Consider the following 21,346-nt stretch of genomic DNA (forward strand, 5'->3'; position numbering starts at 1 on the left):
TCCCTGTCCAGTTAGTTCACAAACAACGCAAATAGTCTGTAAATACAGCCTGCACACACACACAAATAACACACACTCGATCAGTGTACACACACACATGCACACTGGCACACACAGTGGTACACACCACTTTCTCGCCAAAGACAGTGCACTCGGATGCCAAATGCAGTCAGGAGGCTTTATACATTATGCGAATGTATCGCCCATGTGTAGTCGAATCTAGATTTGAATCAGAATGTAAGGCAGTACAATAACATATATGTTTATTTTACTTTTGCTTATCCGATTATTTCATATTACCCACATCGATCAGCCCTCGCTCCCTCTCTATGGTCTGTCTCTGCCTCTCTATCTCGGTCTCTTTGTCTCTGTCTGTCTGTCTCTCTCTGCGTGTGCATGTGTGTGCATGTGTGTGTGTGTGTGTGTGTGTGTGTGTGTGTGTGGCTTAGCAAATGCACTGACTAATTGTCTTTGTGACCGTGACGGTGTGTGGTGTGGTGTGGTGTGTGTGTGTGTGTGTGTGTGTGTGTGTGTGTGTGTGGCTTAGCAAATGCACTAACTGTCTTTGTTCTCCCCAGGTAGTGGAGAAAGACAACGAGGAACGTATTAGCCATCTTCTTTCTGAGAAACATGAACTGGAACGGAGTCTGGTATGTCACAGTCATACACTGAGATGCGATATAGTGATGATATGATATGAATACCTGTATAGCGCCTGTTCTCGGTTAGGTCAAACACGTAGTCATTTGAACAACAGCCTGCCAACCTGAGTAGAACTGACTGAGAGCTGTCTTTTAGCATTGATTGTCATCAGTTCGTTTCCTGTGTCATTCATTAAGTTTTCAGTCACACTGACACTCACACACACACACACACACACACACACACACACACACACACACGCATACACACACGGACGCACGCACGCACGCACGAACACACACACACACACACACACACACACACACACACACACACACACACACTGACACACATACACACACATGCAACTTTTTACGTGCATGACCGTTTGTTTATTACCCCGCCATGTAGGCAGGCATATACCTACTTAAGTTTTTTGGCGTTTGCATACTGGGTATATTCTTCTTTGTATAACCCAGCGAACGCTGACATGGATTACAGGATCTTTAACGTGCGTCAGGTTTGGCTGATTATCGTTGATATAAACTTTAAAGACTTATATTTCGCGAACCGCGTACACTGATCAGCTGTTCTCCGAGATCATAGATTATCGACAGTGCAATAATATGGTGCATATCAAATATAACTTTGTAAGTTTGAGATAGCGCTGTGCATAGATGCAAAATTTCGCCAACGCTGAGTTGCTAGATACAGTGAATATCCCCAGTTGCCTGGTAAATGTAACAGCAGATTAATACCAGATAGTTAATCTAGTAAATAAACGTTTTACTATCATTTTCACTTCACTTATAAATTTCTAAAATACCTGAAAAATGAAAGGACGACACATGTACGTCAAAATACCGCTGAGTCTGATCTCAGTAAAGTGTGAACTTTCCATATGGGGCTCTTTGTGCGTGCCTTAAAACGTTGATGACAGTGACATCAGTTTAACCAGTAGAGAGGATGGATACTAATTACTAAGTGCGGTATTTAAAGACTGCAGCTGCTAGGTATGACAGGACTCCACCCTTTCGAACAAGAAAAAACCTTCACAAAACCAGGACGTCAGTATTGAACAACATAACCTTAGGTTACAAACCAACAGGTCGTGAAATTCATAAAATTATTTACTACTACTTGGTATGACACAATACCGTGTGAAGGCAAGGTTAAAATTATTGATCTGCAGCCGTTTGAACTGAAAGGCAATGTAAGACAATGTGTGCACCAACTAATCAGGAAGGCAGATTGCCCTTTCATTGCTTGTTGTTTGGTCCACAAGCAGAAAGTCATGCCTGAAACTGCAGATACTGAAAGGTATGATTTCTTTTTTTAAAGGAAACATTTTCGTCGGGATTCGGAGGAAACTAAATCCGTGAAAAGATTTTTAAAGGCCAGACTTGAAGGACGCTTTCGTATGATTTTCTTATCATTGGTGGCAGAAAAAATGTCATCGACACACACAACCCATTTAAAGAACAGAATTAATAATAATTATTATTATTGTTATTATTGTCAATATTATTATTCCATAATAATGGTCTAGTTGGAAACGCAAAGAAGGGAATTTTTAATACGAACACAAGACAGACAGATACTATACAGTTCGTCAGAACAGTCTTTAACTTTCATCGTGTATCCAACACGTGAGGACTGAGAGTGCGAGTTTTTGTTTTCGGGTTAAGTACGAATGTGAAAACAGCTCGTTTTTACTATCATTATCATTATCTTAATATTATACGGTCTGGTTGGAAACATGAAGAGGGAAAATGACACTTTACTTTCACATGATAAAAAAAAAAAACAATTTTTTCCTCAGCAATGCTTCCTTCTGTCTTGCGTACATTAAACTCCGACGTTTTCTGGGAATATTGTGTGTGTGTGTGTGTGTGTGTGTGTGTGTGTGTGTGTTTCACTGACGACATGTTGTACATGACAGGAATCGGAAAAACAAAGTCAGCAGAGACTGGAGGAGAAGCACCAGCAAGAAATGGTCCAAGTCAAACAACAGTGTGAGGAGAAACTGAAATCCCTGGAAGAGGAACAAGTAAACACAAATTATAAGTACACTGATTTATAAACTCTTTTCGAAAAATACCACCACCACTACCACCACCACCAACACTACTGCTACTACTACTACTACTACTACTACTGTTACTGCTGCTACTACAACTACTGCCGTTGATGATTATCAGTGATGGTGATAACAGCAGCAACGATAATTGATAATAATACTAATATATATAATAAGAAAAAAAAAAACGGAACAAGGAGAGGTTGGATGTCACGTGGACGGGTGGAGATACAAGAGGAGAGGGGGCGGTCGGGACTTAAGTGTTAAGACTGTTTATTGACCAAAACCGGTGGCATACTGTATGTGTGTTTAGTGGGAAATAGAGGGGAAAGATGGGGGAGGGAGTGGGAGTAGGGTCGAGTTCGTTCAACATAATTGATTTGACTGCTTTTTGTTACAATAGATTCGCAGTTTTAAACGATCCCTCAGAACACGGACTGAGTGACAAGGTCAGTAATTATTATGTTAGGGTTATGTGTTAAAACGAACTTTTAATAAGTAAAAAATCCCATGTATGGTGACATATAAAAACCGTAAAGTAGAACTGATGAATATTAAAACCTATCAAATAAAATACCAGCGAAGCAAACTGTCAGGTTAATCGTCATCATAAATTTTCTTGACTTTTCAAAACTACAAAACCTCGTTGCACCACACCAACAACCACCTTTAGATGGTAAACCCACTGTTTATTTGGGAGTACACATACACGAACACAAGCACGCACGAACGCCTCTTTCCCCTTTTCTCTGTACGAGAAATATACAGTGAAAAACTGCAATTCTGATAGTCGCACAGTTGTTTTACTTTCAGATCAACTGAGCTAAATGTAAAGCAAGGCGCGCGTCTTTTGTATCTTGTTCATACCTGCAGGAGACAGATAGACAGAGAAGCGAAAAGACAGACAGTTAGGTTATCACGTTCTATGACTCGGATGTGCAGAAGCAGTTCCACATTCTGAAGAACTGTGCCGAGAAAGACATGGCGGCAATTAGAGAAGAGGCTCGTGAATTGCAGGTAAGCAAATGTTATCTCTGTGTGTGTGTGTGTGTGTGTGTGTGGTGTGTGTGTGTGTGTGTGTTAACGACCACCCGTCTACTTGAGAACGGAGAAAAGTGAAATGATTGTATCGACAATTGAACCAGTATCTGACGCAGGACCAACGACAACACAGGGCTGCGGCACTACCGGGAGGACAGGTCCAGGAACCAGACGTCAGTTGTACCGTTACCGATAGAGCATAATGAAGGAGTTGGGGGAAGGTGGTGGTGGTGATGATGATGATATGGATACTTATATAGAATCAGTATCAGTAGCTCAAAGAGGCGTCACTGCGTTCGGTCAAATCCATATACGCTACACCACATCTGCCAAGCAGATGCCTGACCAGCAGCGTAACCCAGCGCGCTTAGTCAGGCCTTGAGGAAATACAAAAAAACCCAAACATATATATATATATACGTATCCTCGGTCAGAGACCACTTTCCAAGCAAGCGCGCGTGTGGGGGGACTGGGTGGGGTGAGTGGGTTGGGTGTGGGGTTGATCAATATCAATGTATGATATAGCACGATTATATTCAGTCTGTCGTGTATTCTTGATTTTTGACTGTTTGATGCGCGCGCGGGCACGTCTGTTCGTTCGTTCGTTCTTTTGTTTAACGTCTTTTCACTGTAGGTGATATTAGACGAGAGTAGGGAAAAAATCAAGTGGGTGGAGGGGGCGGGGAAATTACTGTGTACGCATGCGAGTAAGTGAAAGTGTGTGTGTGTGTGTGTGCGCGCGCGCGCACGTGTGTGTGTGTGTGTGTTACATATAGAAAATGATTGATTTAAGTTTTGTTAAAAAAAAAAAAAGCAAAAAAAAAAAAAAAAAAAAAGCATAACAATATAGCATATCTCTAATGAAAAACTAAAAACTATAACATTGAACCAACTGGACTATTTAACAAGGAGTTATGTGGTGGTGGTGGTGGTGTGTCAATCGAGATCGATGATGACCATCGTTGTCATCCAGCTGGGGGATGGGGGGAGGGTGGTGATGGGGTGGGGGGGAGGATGCTCATGAATCTATCTGTGAATGCGCAGATGGCTGAATAGTCCAATCTGCGCACGAAATGTTCGCTGACAGTTGGGGCAGACAAAGACAGGCATATCATTGTCAGGGAGCTTTTTTGCCCGTGACTTTCTGGCCTGCCTCTTCTGAATAGCTGCAGCAGTCCTGTTGGCCTCGCACAACCTGGCGCCTTTGTGCACAGCAGCGCGCCATTTGTCACGGTCCACTGCAGATTCCTCCCAGGAGTCAGGGTTGATATCAAATGCTTTCAGAGAGACTTTCAGAATATCTCTGAAGCGCTTCTTCTGACCTCCGTGTGATCTTCTGAATAGCTGCAGCAGTCCTGTTGGCCTCGCACAACCTGGCGCCTTTGTGCGCAGCAGCGCGCCATTTGTCACGGTCCACTGCAGATTCCTCCCAGGAGTCAGGGTTGATATCAAATGCTTTCAGAGAGACTTTCAGAATATTTCTGAAGCGCTTCTTCTGACCTCCGTGTGATCTCTTCCCTTGTTGCAGCTCGCCATAGAAGAGCCTTTTGGGCAGCCGATGGTCTGGCATGCGCGCCACGTGTCCAGCCCAGCGAAGCTGGGACTGCATCAGGATGGTGAAGATGGTGGGAAGGGTGGCTTTTGCGAGCACCTCTGTGTCTGGGGTCCTGTCTTGCCACTTGATGTTCAGTAGCTTCCTGAGGCATGTTGTGTGGAAGTGGTTCAGCTTCTTGGCATGTCGTTGGTACACTGTCCAAGTTTCGCAGGCGTACAGTAGTGTGGGGAGAACTACTGCTCTGTAGACCTTTAGCTTGGTCTCAAGACTAATGCCTCTTCTGTTCCAGACATTTGCATTGAGTCTACCAAAAGTTGCGCTTGCTCTTGCAATCCTGACGTTCACTTCATCGTCGATGGTCGCATTTCGTGACAGTGTGCTGCCAAGGTATGTGAACCGCTCCACCGCACTGAGTCTCTGACCGTTGACTGTGATGTTGGGCTCAACGTAGGGTTTCCCTGGGGCTGGCTGATGGAGAACTTCAGTTTTCCACGTGCTGATGGTAAGGCCAAAGTTCCTGCTGGCAGTGGGAAACTTGTCGACGCTGAGTTGCATGTCAGCTTCAGATCCAGCATTGAGGGCACAATCATCAGCAAACAAAAAGTCTCTGATGATGTCTGTCATGACCTTCGTTTTTGCTTGAAGCCTTCTGAGGTTAAACAACTTGCCATCTGTTCGGTACTTTAGGCCGATCCCAACATCGCCATCTCTGAAGGCATCAGTAAGCATTGCAGAGAACATGAGGCTGAACAGCGTTGGAGCCAGGACGCAGCCTTGCTTGACACCATTTGTGACAGCAAAAGGAGCAGATGTTTCGCCATTGTCCTGGACTCGAGCCTGCATGCCTTCATGGAATTGGCTGACCAAGGAAATAAATTTCCGAGGGCATCCGTACTTGGCCATGATCTTCCACAGTCCCTCTCTACTCACGGTGTCGAAGGCCTTAGTGAGGTCGACATAGGTGGAGAACAGATCAGCATTTTGCTCCTGACATTTCTCTTGCAGCTGCCTTGCAGCAAACACCATGTCGGTGGTTCCGCGCTCTTTCCGGAATCCACATTGGCTCTCAGGCAAATGACCTTGGTCAAGGTGTGCTGTGAGGCGGTTTAGTAGGATCCTGGCAAGTATCTTGCCTGCGATGGAGAGCAAGGAAATGCCCCGATGGTTATCACAGGCTTGCCGGTTCCCCTTTCGCTTGCACAAGTGAATGATAGATGCATCTTTGAAATCCTGGGGGATCATCCCTTCTTTCCACATGAGTGAGTACAGCTGATGGAGCTTCTCAGTCAGCACAGTGCCTCCATCCTTGTAGACCTCTGCTGGTATGGAGTCTGAGCCAGGTGCTTTGCCACTGGATAGCAGACGGATTGTTTTCTGGGTCCCAAGAAGTGTTGGCGGATCGTCCAGTGCTTCGTTGATGGGGACTTGTGGGAGACGGTCTATGGCTTCATCATTTATGGAGGAAGGGCGATTTAAGACACTGTTGAAGTGCTCAGCCCAGCGTTCGATAATTTTCTCCTTCTCGGTGATCAAGGTATTCCCATCTGCATTGAGGAGGGGGGGTGATCCTGAGGATGTGGGGCCGTAGACTTCTTTTAAGGCATCATAGAACCTCTTCATATCGTGCCTGTCAGCATATCCCTGGATCTCATCAGCTTTTTCACTCAGCCACTTATCCTGCATCTGGCGTAACTTTTGCTGAACAGTCCTGCGGATGGCATCGTACGCATCCTTTTTTGATGTGGACTTTGGGTTGCTCAGGTAGGCTTGATGCAGACGGCGTTTCTCATCCAGAAGCTGCTTGATTTCATCACAGTTTTCATCAAACCAGTCTTTGTGCTTTCTGGTCATGGGTCCCAGGGTCTCTGAAGGTGTACTGTAGATCAGCTCACGCAGGGTCCTCCAGTCAGACTCCACATTCTGGTTGTCCAGAGAGGCGGATTCCAGACGATCTTCCAGCAGCTCCACAAAGGACTGTTTGATGGTGATGTTTTTCAGCTTAGCGATGTTGAGCCGTTTTGGAGCCTTCTGGCCTTGGGGGCGTCTCTTGGGCTGGAGTTATACATCAGCAATGGACTGCTGAAGATCGTCAACACTGAAGATGATTTCAGTCCAGGGATGTGAGACTTTAACATATCGCAAGTTGGTATATGGTCGGCCGTTATGTGAGCACCACAGATGCAAGAAACATTACTGACATATTTTGCCTTAAAACAATTCATTTTCCATCTGCAGATTAGAGAAATGATTTGCCTCTTATGAAAATCATTATGGTAATGTTTTCCCATGAAACCATACATTTTCTGTATATTCTTATGTAACTCAGAGTTACCGGTGTGTTTTTCTTCAAGCCGAAATTTTGACCATTGGACTTTTTCTACCATGGTGTAACATTCCTGTAGTGAAAGCGAAATATTTAAATCTAACTCCTTCATGGAGCTTCTACGAGGGTCATTCAATAAATAAGGTGAATTTTTCGGTATAAGGACTTCTAATACAGATAGAAGCTTACTTTTTTTTTTTCTTTTTTTTTTTTTACTTCTTTTTCACATGGATTTAATTTGTTTTGCAGATTAAAAAAAACTTTGAGAGTTTTGGCGATTAACAAAGATGGCCGACCAAGAAGCATGCTCCAGGATTGAACAGCGGTCAGTTATCAAGTTTTTGGTTGCTGAAGGGTGCAAACCAGTTGAAATTCATAGGAGAATGTCAACTGTGTATGGTGCCACATGTTTCAGCCGAAAAAATGTCTACAAGTGGGCTAAATTGTTTAAAGAAGGACGGAGCAGTGTTGAGGATGAAGACAGGCCTGGAAGGCCTACAGAAGTGAGGTCTCCTGAGGTGATCGAATCAGTCAATGACCTCATTCAGTCTGACAGAAGGGTGACAGTGGATGACATTGCAAGGACTTTGAGCTTATCTGTTGGGACAGCACACAAAATTGTCCATGATGACCTTGGCTACTCGAAGGTCAGCTGCCGGTGGGTGCCAAAGATGCTTACTTCAGAGCACAAACAGAGGAGGGTCGAGTTGTCCCAGCAGTGTCTCTGCCGCTATGAGAAGGATGGTGATGAGTTTCTGAAGAAGGTGGTCACATGTGACGAAACATGGGTTTGGCACTATGAGCCTGAGTCCAAACGGCAGTCCATGGCGTGGAAGCACGTAGGCTCTCCAGTGAAGAAGAAGTTCAAGTCCCAGCGGTCCACAAGGTAGGTGATGCTCACCGTTTTTTGGGATATGCAAGGCCCAATCACCATTTCATTCCTTGAGAAAGGAAGCACTGTGAACAGTGCCAACTACTGTGAACTGCTGAGGCAGGTCAAGAAAGACATAAAGAACAAACGCAGGGGTCATCAGTCAGAAGGAGTCATCTTGCATCATGACAACGCAAGGCCTCACACAGCAGCCCGAACGGTGCAGACCATCAACGAGCTGGGCTGGGAACTGCTCCCTCATCCCCCTTACAGCCCAGACCTTGCCCCTTCAGACTTTCACCTGTTTGGTCCCTTGAAAGCGTTCACGAGAGGCACGAAGTTTGAAAGTGACGATGAAGTCAAAAAGTGTTGTGAGCGACTGGCTGAGACATCAGTCCAAAGATTTTTACGCTGAGGGAATACGGAAGCTTGTGCACAGATGGGAAAAGTGTGTGACAGTGCTGGGAGACTACGTTGAAAAAAAGAAGAAAAAAAGTAAGCTTCTATCTGTATTAGAAGTCCTTATACCGAAAAATTCACCTTATTTATTGAATGACCCTCGTGGCTCCTTTTTTAGCCAAAATGTCAACTTTTTCATTATAGTGAAAACCGCAATGAGAAGGAATCCAGCAAAAGGTTATGTAAGAGCCTCTTAGTAAGAGTTCATGAATCAAATGGTTGATTTCAATAATGAGAGTTCATACCTGACCCTTTCTTTTATAAGTTCAATAGCGTGAAGAAGTGATCTAGAATCAACACAAAATAGAGTCTGAAATATAGTTTCCGGAAAGGATATGAAATTTAACGCCATTAGAATTGCTTTGAGTTCAGCTGTGAAGATGGACTTATTCTATCCCAGATGAAATGAGTTTTGAAAGCTAAGGTCTGGAATAACAAAAGCAGCACCAGCTCTATCATTTACAACAGAGCCGTCTGTAAATATCTTTAGATGATTAAGGTATTTCTCTTCCAAATGGATTCGCACATGCGATGTAAGTCATCTTTGGTCAGATTAGTATGATCGATATCAAATTGCGCTCTTTGAAGTTCCCATACAGGTGTAGGTGATACCACAGACCTTTGGCACGTGTGTGTGTGTGTGTGTGTGTGTGTGTGTGTGTGTGCGCGCGCGCGCGCGTGTGTGTGTTTGTGTGTATGTGTGCGTGCGTGTGTACATGCGTGTGTGTTTTTGTATGTTGTGTGTGTCTGCGTGCGTGTGTTTGACTTTGCTTGCGTGCGTGCGTGCGTGCGTGTATGAATGTGTGTGTGTGTGTGTGTGTGTGTGTGTGTGTGAGTGTGTGTCCAGCTGAGCAAGTACAAGGCGGAGAAGCGCGTGAAGGAGTTGGAGAGCAAGCTGAGCAGCCAGGAGCAGTGGTCGGAGACTCACCTGGCGCAGGTGTCTGGGCTGGAGAACAAGGTGACCGCCGTCAAGACACACTGCCGCCGCCTGGAGGGATCACAGTCACGCCTGGATAAGAACGGTCAGTCGTGTGTTTGGTTGTTTTTTTGTTGTTTTTTTCTCTGTGTGTGTGTGTGTGTGTGTGTGTCTGTCTGTCTGTGTGTTTTTTTGTTGTTTATTTTCTTTGTGTGTGTGTGTGGACTGGTCTCTGATGTCTGTTTATGATGGTTGGTCACCTGCAGTGATGGTGGTGGTGGCGACTTGGATATGATTATATGCGTGTGTATGTATGCCTGTACATGGACATGCTTGTATCGGTACATGTTTGTGGTGTCAGTATAATATTATCTCTGGTGTACAGAGTTGACATCTTCAGTCACAGACAGGTGAAGGGAAGGATAGGGAGAGATGGAGGAGGCGCGGGGGAAGAGTTGCTTGTCGGCTGATTTGTATATTGACTAGCCCTTTGGGAGTCAGGCTGGTTCTTTCATTTCGCTAGTTTCTGGGTTGAATGATTGCTATTTCTGCCCTATTTGTGCGATCGGAGGGAGATGAGAGACCTGCAGGTAACCAATTATGTTTAGTGTTTTTGTTTTGTGCCATGATGTACGATGCGCCACACAAAGCCCAACCATGCTTGCTGCTCTTGTCTCACTCAATGGCTCTGGGATTGCCCTGAGTTGATTCACTCTCCTTTCCCCCGCTTATCTGCACTTCCGTTATATTGAATTGACATGATTAAAAAAAAAAGTCTCAAGTCGATTGCCAATCAGTTACGGATGTGAAGTACTTTGTCGCTCTGTCTGTCTGTCTGATTATGTCTTCCAGTCTCTGTCTGTCTATGTACCCGATTTCGTCTCTGTCTTTCTGTCTTCCACTGTCTGACTGTCTGTCTGTCTGTCTGGCTGATTCTGTCTTCCAGTCTCTGTCTGTCTATGTACCCGATTTCGTCTCAGTCTTTCTGTCTTCCACTGTCTGTCTGACCGTCTGTCTTTCGCACTCAAGCTTGGTTGCTTGCTCACGTGTATGAGCACTTGTGGGGTGAATCTGGATGTTTCTGGCTGAACATGATTCTATGTGTGTGAACCTGAATCCTTCGACTCTCTCTGCCCGGTTCTCTGACTGTTTGTCTGTGTTGTTGTATCTCTCAGTCTTTCTTTCTCCCTCCCTCACTGTCTCTTTCTTCGTCACATTACGCGCGCGCACGCGCGCGCACACACACACACACACACACACACACACACACACACACACACACACACACACACACACACACACACACATTCCCAGTTGGCGCTGCTGAATTGAATGCTGAAGAAATGAACTGAAATGAAGACTTTCCAGCACAGATAAAAATAATGTGCTACGCATTCGCCATTGCATGGGACCGAATTATTCGATAATTTCATTATCTGGTTGTACCTGCCCGGTTCTCTGACTGTTTGTCTGTGTTGTTGTATCTCTCAGTCTTTCTTTCTCCCTCCCTCACTGTCTCTTTCTTCGTCACATTACGCGCGCGCGCGCACACACACACACACACACACACACACACACACATTCCCAGTTGGCGCTGCTGAATTGAATGCTGAAGAAATGAAATGAAGACTTTCCAGCACAGATAAAAATAATGTGTTACGCATTCGCCATTGCATGGGACCGAATTATTCGATAATTTCATTATCTGGTTGTACCTGCCCGGTTCTCTGACTGTTTGTCTGTGTTGTTGTATCTCTCAGTCTTTCTTTCTCCCTCCCTCGCTGTCTCTTTCTTCGTCACATTACGCGCGCGCGCGCATGCACACACACACACACACACACACACACACACACACACACACACACACACACACACACACATTCCCAGTTGGCGCTGCTGAATTGAATGCTGAAGAAATGAATTGAAATGAAGACTTTCCAGCACAGATAAAAATAATGCGTTACGCTCAGCCTCGGTCCGCGACTTTTGGAATTATTGGTGATTGTCAATGCAGGACTATAAGAATGCCATGTTATTCTGCACATCGTTCTGGAGGATTTCGTGTGATTTCTATAGCACACAAACTAAAGATGAAACAAAAACTATGAAATGGCACCGGTGCTGTCTATCTCTCCGTTTCTCCCAATCCCCTCTCTCTTTCTGTCTGTCTGTGTCTGTCTCTTTGTCTGTCTCTTTTTTTAATCTCTCTCACACACACAAATGAACAAACACACGCGAATACACCCCTCCTCCGCATCCCCCTCTCCCCCGCACACGTGCGTGCATACACTGAAAAGAAAAGAGAGAGAGAGAGAGAGAGAGTGTGTGTGTGTGTGTGTGTGTGTGTGTGTGTGTAACATGTCTGCAGAGAACCCATTTTTGCGATGCCAGCATCTGAAGGAACATTTTACATTTGTTGCATGAAAATATAGCACTTTGCAGTCATAACATTACATTAACAATATTCCCAAAGTACAACCCATAAATACTATGCAAAAGACTGTCCAGAGCAACGCAAACAGGAACGTTCAGCCGTATCTCAAAGAGACTTGCACACGTTATCAGTCTTACTCAAGTTACTGGGCCAGTTCAAACATCTTGTCGTTTTCGAGAAGAAAATGGTCATGACTGTTTCACAAACACAGCACATTTATGGAACCGAGGCCTTTTCAAGAAATGTTCGTGCCTTTCGTACGCGTTCCAGTAAAACTGTTACAAGCCCTGTGGTGAAAAAAGGCCATACCACGGTTGTTCAGGGTTTTATCTTCAACTTAGCCCACAACTTCTTTAAGAAAAGAAGACGCTGCCTGTCTCACTGTGTCACGAAGAGAGCTTGAGTTTCTTGTTAGTGACTTTGAACTTCTCGTTCTCTTTCTGCAGTTTCTGTCGTTGTTTGACGAGCGTGCCCCGCTCTCTCTGCAGGCTGTCATACTGGGCTTGTATTTTATGCAGGCTGGTTTTCACCATGCCTTTCTCCAGCTCCAACTTCCGGTTGGCTGTCTTGGCCTCCGTCAGCTCCGTCTCCAGGCGTTGGATTTTGTACAGCATTTCTTTGTCCGGGTCCTTGAGGCGCCGGATTTCTTTGGCTTGCTGGGCTGACTGGACCTGTAACAGACAAAACGGAAATAAGCCTGTAATGTAACAATGGTGATATTGGCTCAGAAAGGAAGACTGGGACTACACAGTCGAGGGTCATCCACTTCACGGATGGTTTTTACTTCGCCTGCACGTTTCTGCTATATGTTACATCGCTGAAACAGCCAGTCATTCTGACCGAGACTGCTCAGAAATGATTTGCTTTCTACACAGATATCAGTTGCATTATCTCCGGGGCCGCATTGCACAAGCGACCCAAACATGCATTGGATTTGCTAAGCGGTAAGAAATTACCAAAGTTTACTCAAATTCCGTATCCTTACTGCTGAGCAAACTTCGCACATGCAAAGATCGTTTGTTCAACCCGTTTCTTGTGTTATTGCAGCTATTGTCAGATTTATCCCAGAGTCACCGTAGTCCTCCGTTTCTTACCTCTTTATAATGCGCGATGTAGCAACCCGCATGATGTCTTTTATGTCGCCGCCCAGTCTCAAATTTCCCGTATGAATGCTACTTTTTTCTCAGACCCTCAGGCAGCCGTTCTCAACTCACGTATGTAACAAAAGTCCTGGTAACTACCAACTATGTTTCCGTTAGCCTTTCGACAGGTTATACATAGGTCATTTTGCTTTTGTGTCTGAAATTCATCAAATATGAACGCCAGTTTGAAATCATAATCAAACGTTTTTTCTTCTTTGCTGCTCCTCACATCTGGAACAACCTTCCTCATCATATCCGTGCATCTGATTGTATTTCTGCTTTTCGCTCATCACTAAAGACTCATCTTTTTAAAACCTATCTATAAGTACTCTCAGCTTCCTTTTCTCCAACACCACCCATGTCAGCTCGCTTTGGATGAATGTGGAGTGGGAAAGGGAGAGTGTGAGTGGGGGTGGGTGGTGGTGGTGGGTTTAGAAAGAGTGGTAATGAATGTTTTATGTTACTTGTAATATTTTTCTTTCATGTAAAGCGCCCTGAGCACTTAGAAAGGGCGTTATATAAATGTACATTATTATCATTATTATTATAAACCAACTGAGATTTTTCTGTTACTTTTAATCCACTTTCTACCAAAGATATTGAAGAGAAGGTTTTTACAAGACAGAAGAACGATCTCTCAGAAATTAATTCCAATAAGTGAAGAAAAAAGGGAAGCATTCCTCATTTTTTAATGAATGAAATATCCCCCAAATGTTATTAAAATCAAGTACATCATGATATTGTCGTTCGTCGATGTCATACATCGTGCTGACATCGTGTATCTAGAAGAGTGTGAATGTGTACGAGTCTAGACACCCTTCTAATGAAGAGAAAATAAACCAGTGAGAGGAAATCATGAGAAGTGGATACGGTGGCTTAACTGCATTGGAAAAATCACTTAAATTGTCAACTTCCTTGACGAGCCTTACCTAATTTCAGTCTTGCTAGTTTTCACCTTCACCCTCGTCCCTCCTTACATCACAAGAATGAAATGTAATCGCGTTGGACGAAAAAAAAAGATAAGAAAATTAAAAACCAATGACAGCGAGAGAAAAAAGTGAAGAGTGATGTGTGCAGATCCTGTGAGCCTGCGGCATAAAAAATGATGTCAACACCCTTTAGACCGTACGTACCTGTAACTGCGCACAGGTGTCCTGCAGTTTCATGAGGTCCTTGTGGACGAGGGCGTTGCTCTCCTGATACCACAGCATTTGCTTTTTTAGCCTGGCGTTGTCGTCTACCAGGTGTTGTTGGGAGTTCTTCGCCTGACGTCGCTGGTCCTTCAGCTCCAGCACATAGTCGCACAGGTCCCGGTTCTGCTCCACCAGTCGCTTGAACTCCTTCTCCATCTGCACACTCGTCTCCTCCAGGGCCTCAGACCTGTGGACAAAAGCAGTGGTGATGAGATTATTCAAAACATATCGACGACAGCATTAGATTGTTCACGACATATCGACGACAGAATTAGATTGTTCACGACATATCGACGACAGAATTAGATTGTTCACGACATATCGACGACAGAGTGCAGCGACACTTGGGGTCAGTTTGCTTCCAATGTAAACTGTCGATACTGGACGTATGTAACCAGAGATAACAGAAGAATGACATGGCGTAAAAGGAAAGATTATATAGGACTGGCTGAGTGGGAAAGGTGATGCAGAAAGTCCAAGGCCAGTGTGTAAGATTCTTTCTCTAAGTCACACCATACACGCTTGCACGCGCGCGCGCGCGCGCACACACACACACACACACACACACACACACACACACACAACACACACACACAAACACACACACACACACACACACAGAGACCAACCTGTTCTTAGTCTGTGTCTGCTGCTGGATGGCCTCATCCTTTTCCTTCCTCAGCTCGTGGTACTTGTCGTGCAGGATGTCGTAGTCCGCCTCCAGGGCCAGTACGGCGTCCCTCACCAGCAGGGGCACCGACTTGCTGCCCCTCTTGTCCGTCAGGTGTCGTTCCACCCCGTCCAGACACAGGGCCAGGTCCACCTCCAGCAGCTCCACCATCTCTGACACCTGAACAGTGGAAGAATAATCTGGCACCTTCACCATCTCTGACACCTAAACAGTGGAAGAATTATCTAGCAATTCCACCATCTCTGACACCTGAACAGTGGAAGAATAATCTGGCACCTTCACCATCTCTGAGACGTGAACAGTGGAAGAAGAATCTAGCAATTCCACCATCTCTGACACCTGAACAGTGGAAGAATAATCTGGCACCTTCACCATCTCTGACACCTAAACAGTGGAAGAATTATCTAGCAATTCCACCATCTCTGACACCTGAACAGTGGAAGAATAATCTGGCACCTTCACCATCTCTGAGACGTGAACAGTGGAAGAAGAATCTAGCAATTCCACCATCTCTGACACCTGAACAGTGGAAGAATAATCTGGCACCTTCACCATCTCTGAGACGTGAACAGTGGAAGAAGAATCTAGCAATTCCACCATCTCTGACACCTGAACAGTGGAAGCATAATCTGGCACCTTCACCATCTCTGACACGTGAACAGTGGAAGAATAATCTGGCACCTTCACCATCTCTGACACGTGAACAGTGGAAGAATAATCTGGCACCTTCACCATCTCTGACACGTGAACAGTGGAAGAAGAATCCAGAGCAGATCAACCATCAACCATTTCTGACACCTGAACAGTGGGAGAAGGTGTTTCCTTCTGTTTCAGAAAGAAAAGAAGAAACATAAGAAGTAAGAGGTAGATGTTTTCGATATGTCTGAAAGAGAGCAAAGATCAGTTCGGTGCTTGGTGGTTGTTTGCCACGGAAAGAATGCCAAACACGATCGGCAGACGCATTCTGAGAAGAAATAATGACAAACAATAAATACTTTCTGATTACACGATCTTGAGCAATTACCATAGTTTGACAGATATGTATATTAAAAAATGAAGAAATACATAAAATTTTAGAACATTAAAAAAAAATCGGATCAAAACAGATTAAGTGGTTGTGATGAAATCCCTTTTCATGTACAAACATATCGCTTCCCTGTCTTACCCTAGCTTCGATTTGTTTTGGTCGTGGATCCAAAGCCCTGGAGAAGATGGGTAGAGACAATTAATAGACTAGAACAAACAGAATTTCTCCTTTACAGACTACGGTATGTAGGAGACGGTTGCAGAGCGGAAAACATCGTGGAAAGAACTTAAAAAAAAAAAAAAAGCAACAAGAGCAGAAGAAAAAACAATCCTCGTGATGACTCACCTTGAGCACCAGCTCCTCCAGGTTGTCCTCGATCTTCTTCAGGTTGGTCTTGTTGGTCTTGCCGTGCAGCAGCAGGTCCAGCGGCTGGCCGATAGTGCTGCGCAGCGTGGCACACATGGCTGACGTGTCCTGGGCCTGCTGCTGCTGCTGGGTCTGTAGCTCCTTCACCGCCTGCTCCCAGATCCTCACGGCCAGGTCACGCACCTTCGTCTCCGCCACCCGGCTTCGGCGTAGATAGCTCTCGATCTTCTCTTTGCCTGTCAGCCCCTCGTTCTCTGCACCCGGGGTGGACAGGGTCAGGGTGTCGGTCGGTCGTGAATGGTGAACAGTCACACACCTTCTCAGAATTGATGATTTCTAAGTAATAATAATGATCATGATCATAGAAATGATAATAATATCATTTATTTTCAGTCTGATATCATCATCTTAGATGAACTGACAATAAAACTGCAAGCAGGAAAAAATACAAAAATAAAGGGATGGCGCTGTAGTAAAGCGACGCGCTCTCCCTGGGGAGAGCAGCCCGAATTTCACACAGAGAAATCTGTTGTGATAAAAAGAAATACAAATACAAATAAAATAATAAATGAATAAACGAACGAACTCTTATCACAGTGTTGCGTGTAAACTGCAAACTGTTAGCTTACTAGTGCTGCAGTATTCAGACTGTTTAAGTTAATAAATTTTCATTATGGTGAATGTACTTGCAGCCAATCGTTTTATTGTGTGTCAAGTGACATCACATCAACAAGGATGATTACGGCAATTGACATCAGTATATAGTATATTCATGTCATGGTGGAACTGAAATTTGTTAGCATTTACCAAGTGAAGAAAAGTCTCCCTCCTCTACCCTGTCTGTCTATCTCTCTCTCTCTCTCACTCTCTCTTGAGGGCTGGGTGTAAAAAAGCAGCTGTGCTTACTCCACTACCCTCGTGAACTAAAAAAAATGTTTCGTTTCGTTTTTCTCTATTCTGTCTCTCTCTCTCTCTCTCTCTCTCGTGTTCACTGAATTCTGAACCAATTCCAGAACTTACCCACATTGTCCAACCCCCCCTCATCCTCGTCTGAAATGTAGACACTCTTTGCGGAAAAAGTGACGCTGACATTGCGCGCGCTCTGACTTCTCCCTTTCTTGCCTTTCTTGTTGCTGTTGGCGAGAAAGGTGCCACCGGGCGGGGTGTGGCTGTGTTTGGAGCCAGTGGTGCCCGTGATGCCCCGGGGTGTGAAGGGCGTGAAGCTGCTCTCTTCCTCCTGCGCCTGCTCCTTTGCTCGGATGTCTCGCTTCGTCTTGTTTGTCTGACAATCGATGGAGAAGGGGGAAAACAGTAACACACGTTAAATATTATTCAATAACGGAATAATTCTCAGAGGCATACTTCAATGGAGGCATTTCTTCTTCGAGAAAAGCAGGTACATACGTCCTCACAAAACCGTTTTGAAAACATCAGAGAAAACAGGAAGGATTGCTATCCGTTTCTCTTCCGACAGCCAACCCTCAATCCAAAAAAGAAAGCAGTGAAAAGTGATCAGAATATATTTTGTGTGTGTATAATCGCTATCAGGGCAGGTAACATCACAAAAGGTGCAGCTCACTATTGAACACTTGTATAGACATTTTTGTATCTTATATCTTTCTTATAGTAATAATAATGATGTACATTTATATGTGGCCCTTTCTCTCTAAGAGTTCAGGGCGTTTTACATGAAAGAAAAATATTACAAATTACATAAATCATTCATGATCACTCATTCTCAAAACCCCTCCCTCTCCCCCCACTCTCTCTCTCCCACTTCATGCATCCAAAGTGAGCTGACATGGATTGTGTTGGAGAACAAGGAAGCTGAGAATGCTTATAGATAGGTTTTAAAAATGATTAGTTTTTAGTGATGAGCGAAAAGCAGAGATAGAATCAGATGCATGGATATGATGAGGAAGTTTGTTCCAGATGTGAGGAGCAGCAAAGAGGAAAGAATGTTTATCATAGGTTCTTGTATTGACACGAGGAAGTTTTTTAATGTGATCAGTATGTGTGACTCTGAAAGTCGTATAACTCGTAGCACCAAATAACAGTTGCAACAACTTAGAAACAATACTTATCAAAGTTTCATGACCCCATTGTCCTAAACTTTTCCAAGATTACTTGTCCAAAATGTAGTTTTTGCTCTTTTGATTTATTTATTCTGCGTGTGTTGATGAAACAACAGCCGTATTTGATCAAGAGAACTCAAGAGGCAATCGATTGTTTAAAAAATATTCTGAGTTTCATTCGCTTGTCCAGTTTTATTAGAGCCAAATGATTTCAAAGAAATTATCACAGTTTATACAGCGATTTCTTTGACATGACGACCTTGAACCAACGTCAAGATCAACCGAGTCATCAGTTTCATTTTTTTTGTTCAAACCGCAGCAAAATTGTTCTAGAAATATTTGAGAATCTAGTGTGACTAAGTCACCAGATTATATTCAGTCAAGATGACACAGGAAGAAATGAGTTCTGATAATTAGCGGTACTCTTCGTCACGTGTTATCCAAGTCAGTCAAACAGACTTTGGAATTAATGATCACGCACGCTTCCTTAGTGTTGTCATTTTGAACCAAAATTTACATCAATAATGATTTCTGTGGGTTTCGAACGTGTAATCTGAATTCATCTAAGCTGCATTCTTCTTTTATCGTGGTTCATTCGTATACACGAGTGGGCTTGTACGTGTATGACCGTTTTTATTCCCGCATTCGCACTCCATTTTCGTAGGGGGGGTGGGGGGTTTGCATGTCGGGTATGGTCTTGTTTTCATAACCCACTGAACTCTGACATTGATCTCGGGATGTATGTAAAAAACTTCACGCCCCCCCCCCCCCCCCTCACACATAATACATACTATGGCGCGCTCCGACACACACGCACACACACACACGCATTAAGCAAGAAAACAAACAAACACACACACACACACACACACACACACACACACATAAGTGCACACACAAAGAAAGAGCGATGAAGACCATGATGATGATAATGATGACAAAGTGAGGTTACCCTGAGGATGGTGCTGCGGTTGTCTAGGGGCCGTCTGATGGAGGTGTGACGAGGGTAGGGGGCCTGAGTGCTGTGGATGTAGTCGTGGGTCTCGTCGTCCACGTGGGAGGGGGTGCTGCCCATCCTGCCACACAGTGCACACACCCTGAACGCAGTGCACACACCCTGAACACAGTGCATACACCCTCAACACAGTGCACACACCCTCGACACAATGCATACACCCTGAACACAATGCACACACCCTCGACACAATGCATACACCCTCAACACAGTGCATGCACCCTCAACACAGTGCACACACCCTCGACACAGTGCATGCACCCTCAACACAGTGCATGCACCGTCAAGACAGTGCACACACCCTGAACACAGTGCACACACCCTCAGCACAGTGCATATACCATCAAGACAGTGCACACACCCTGAACACAGTGCACGCACCCTGAACACAGTGCATGCACCCTTAACACAGTGCATGCACCCTCAACACAGTGCATGCACCCTCAACACGGTGCATATACCGTCAAGACAGTGCACACACCCTGAACACAGTGTATGCACCCTCAAGACAGTGCATGCACCCTCAACACAGTGCATATACCGTCAAGACAGTGCACACACCCTAAACACAGTGCACACACCTACAACATAGTGCATACACTCTCAACACAGTGCATGCACCCTCAACACAGTGCACGTATACACCCTCAACACAGTGCACGCATACACCCCCAACACAGTGCATGCACCCTCAACACAGTGCATATACCGTCAAGACAGTGCACACACCCTGAACACAGTGCACACACCCTCAACACAGTGCTCACACCCTCAACACAGTGCATACACCCTCAACACAGTGCATACACCCTCAACACAGTGCATGCACCCACAACACAGTGCATACACCCTCGACACAGTGCACACACCCTCAGCACAGTGCATATACCATCAAGACAGTGCACACATCTTGAACCCAGTGCACGCACCCTGAACACAAGGCACACACCCTGAACACAGTGTATGCACCCTCAAGACAGTGCATGCACCCTCAACACAGTGCATATACCGTCAAGACAGTGCACACACCCTAAACACAGTGCACACACCTACAACATAGTGCATACACTCTCAACACAGTGCATGCACCCTCAACACAGTGCACGCATACACCCCCAACACAGTGCATGCACCCTCAACACAGTGCATATACCGTCAAGACAGTGCACACACCCTGAACACAGTGCACACACCCTGAACACAGTGCTCAGACCCTCAACACAGTGCACACACCCTCAACACAGTGCACACACCCTCAACACAGTGCATACACCCTCAGCACAGTGCGCACACCCTCAGCACAGTGCATACACCTTCAACACAGTGCACACACCCCCAACACAATGCACACACCCTCAACACAGTGCATACACCCTCAACACAATGCATACACCCTCATCACAGTGCACACACCCTCAACACAGTGCTTGCTTGTTACAGGCTTACATGGTGTGTTTTACAGTCATAAGATCTTTTTTTTATAGACTGTTTTGTGGTGAAGTTAATATTGTTTATG

General features: G+C 44.9%; 1 protein-coding gene across 1 annotated transcript in view; it reads left to right on the top strand.

Annotated features, from left to right (window-relative positions):
* Positions 1–3,681: 3,681 nt before the first annotated feature.
* Positions 3,682–21,346, top strand: part of LOC143291168 (uncharacterized) — a 184,891-nt gene continuing 167,226 nt past the window's right edge. Inside the window, exons 1-2 of the mRNA XM_076600870.1 lie at positions 3,682–3,739; positions 9,819–9,993. Of these exons, the coding sequence (XP_076456985.1) occupies positions 3,704–3,739; positions 9,819–9,993 (211 nt within the window). The 5' untranslated portion in view covers positions 3,682–3,703. The remainder of the gene's footprint in view (positions 3,740–9,818; positions 9,994–21,346) is intronic.

Source organism: Babylonia areolata, chromosome 16, assembly GCF_041734735.1.
Source record: "Babylonia areolata isolate BAREFJ2019XMU chromosome 16, ASM4173473v1, whole genome shotgun sequence".
NCBI lineage: Eukaryota > Metazoa > Mollusca > Gastropoda > Neogastropoda > Buccinidae > Babylonia > Babylonia areolata.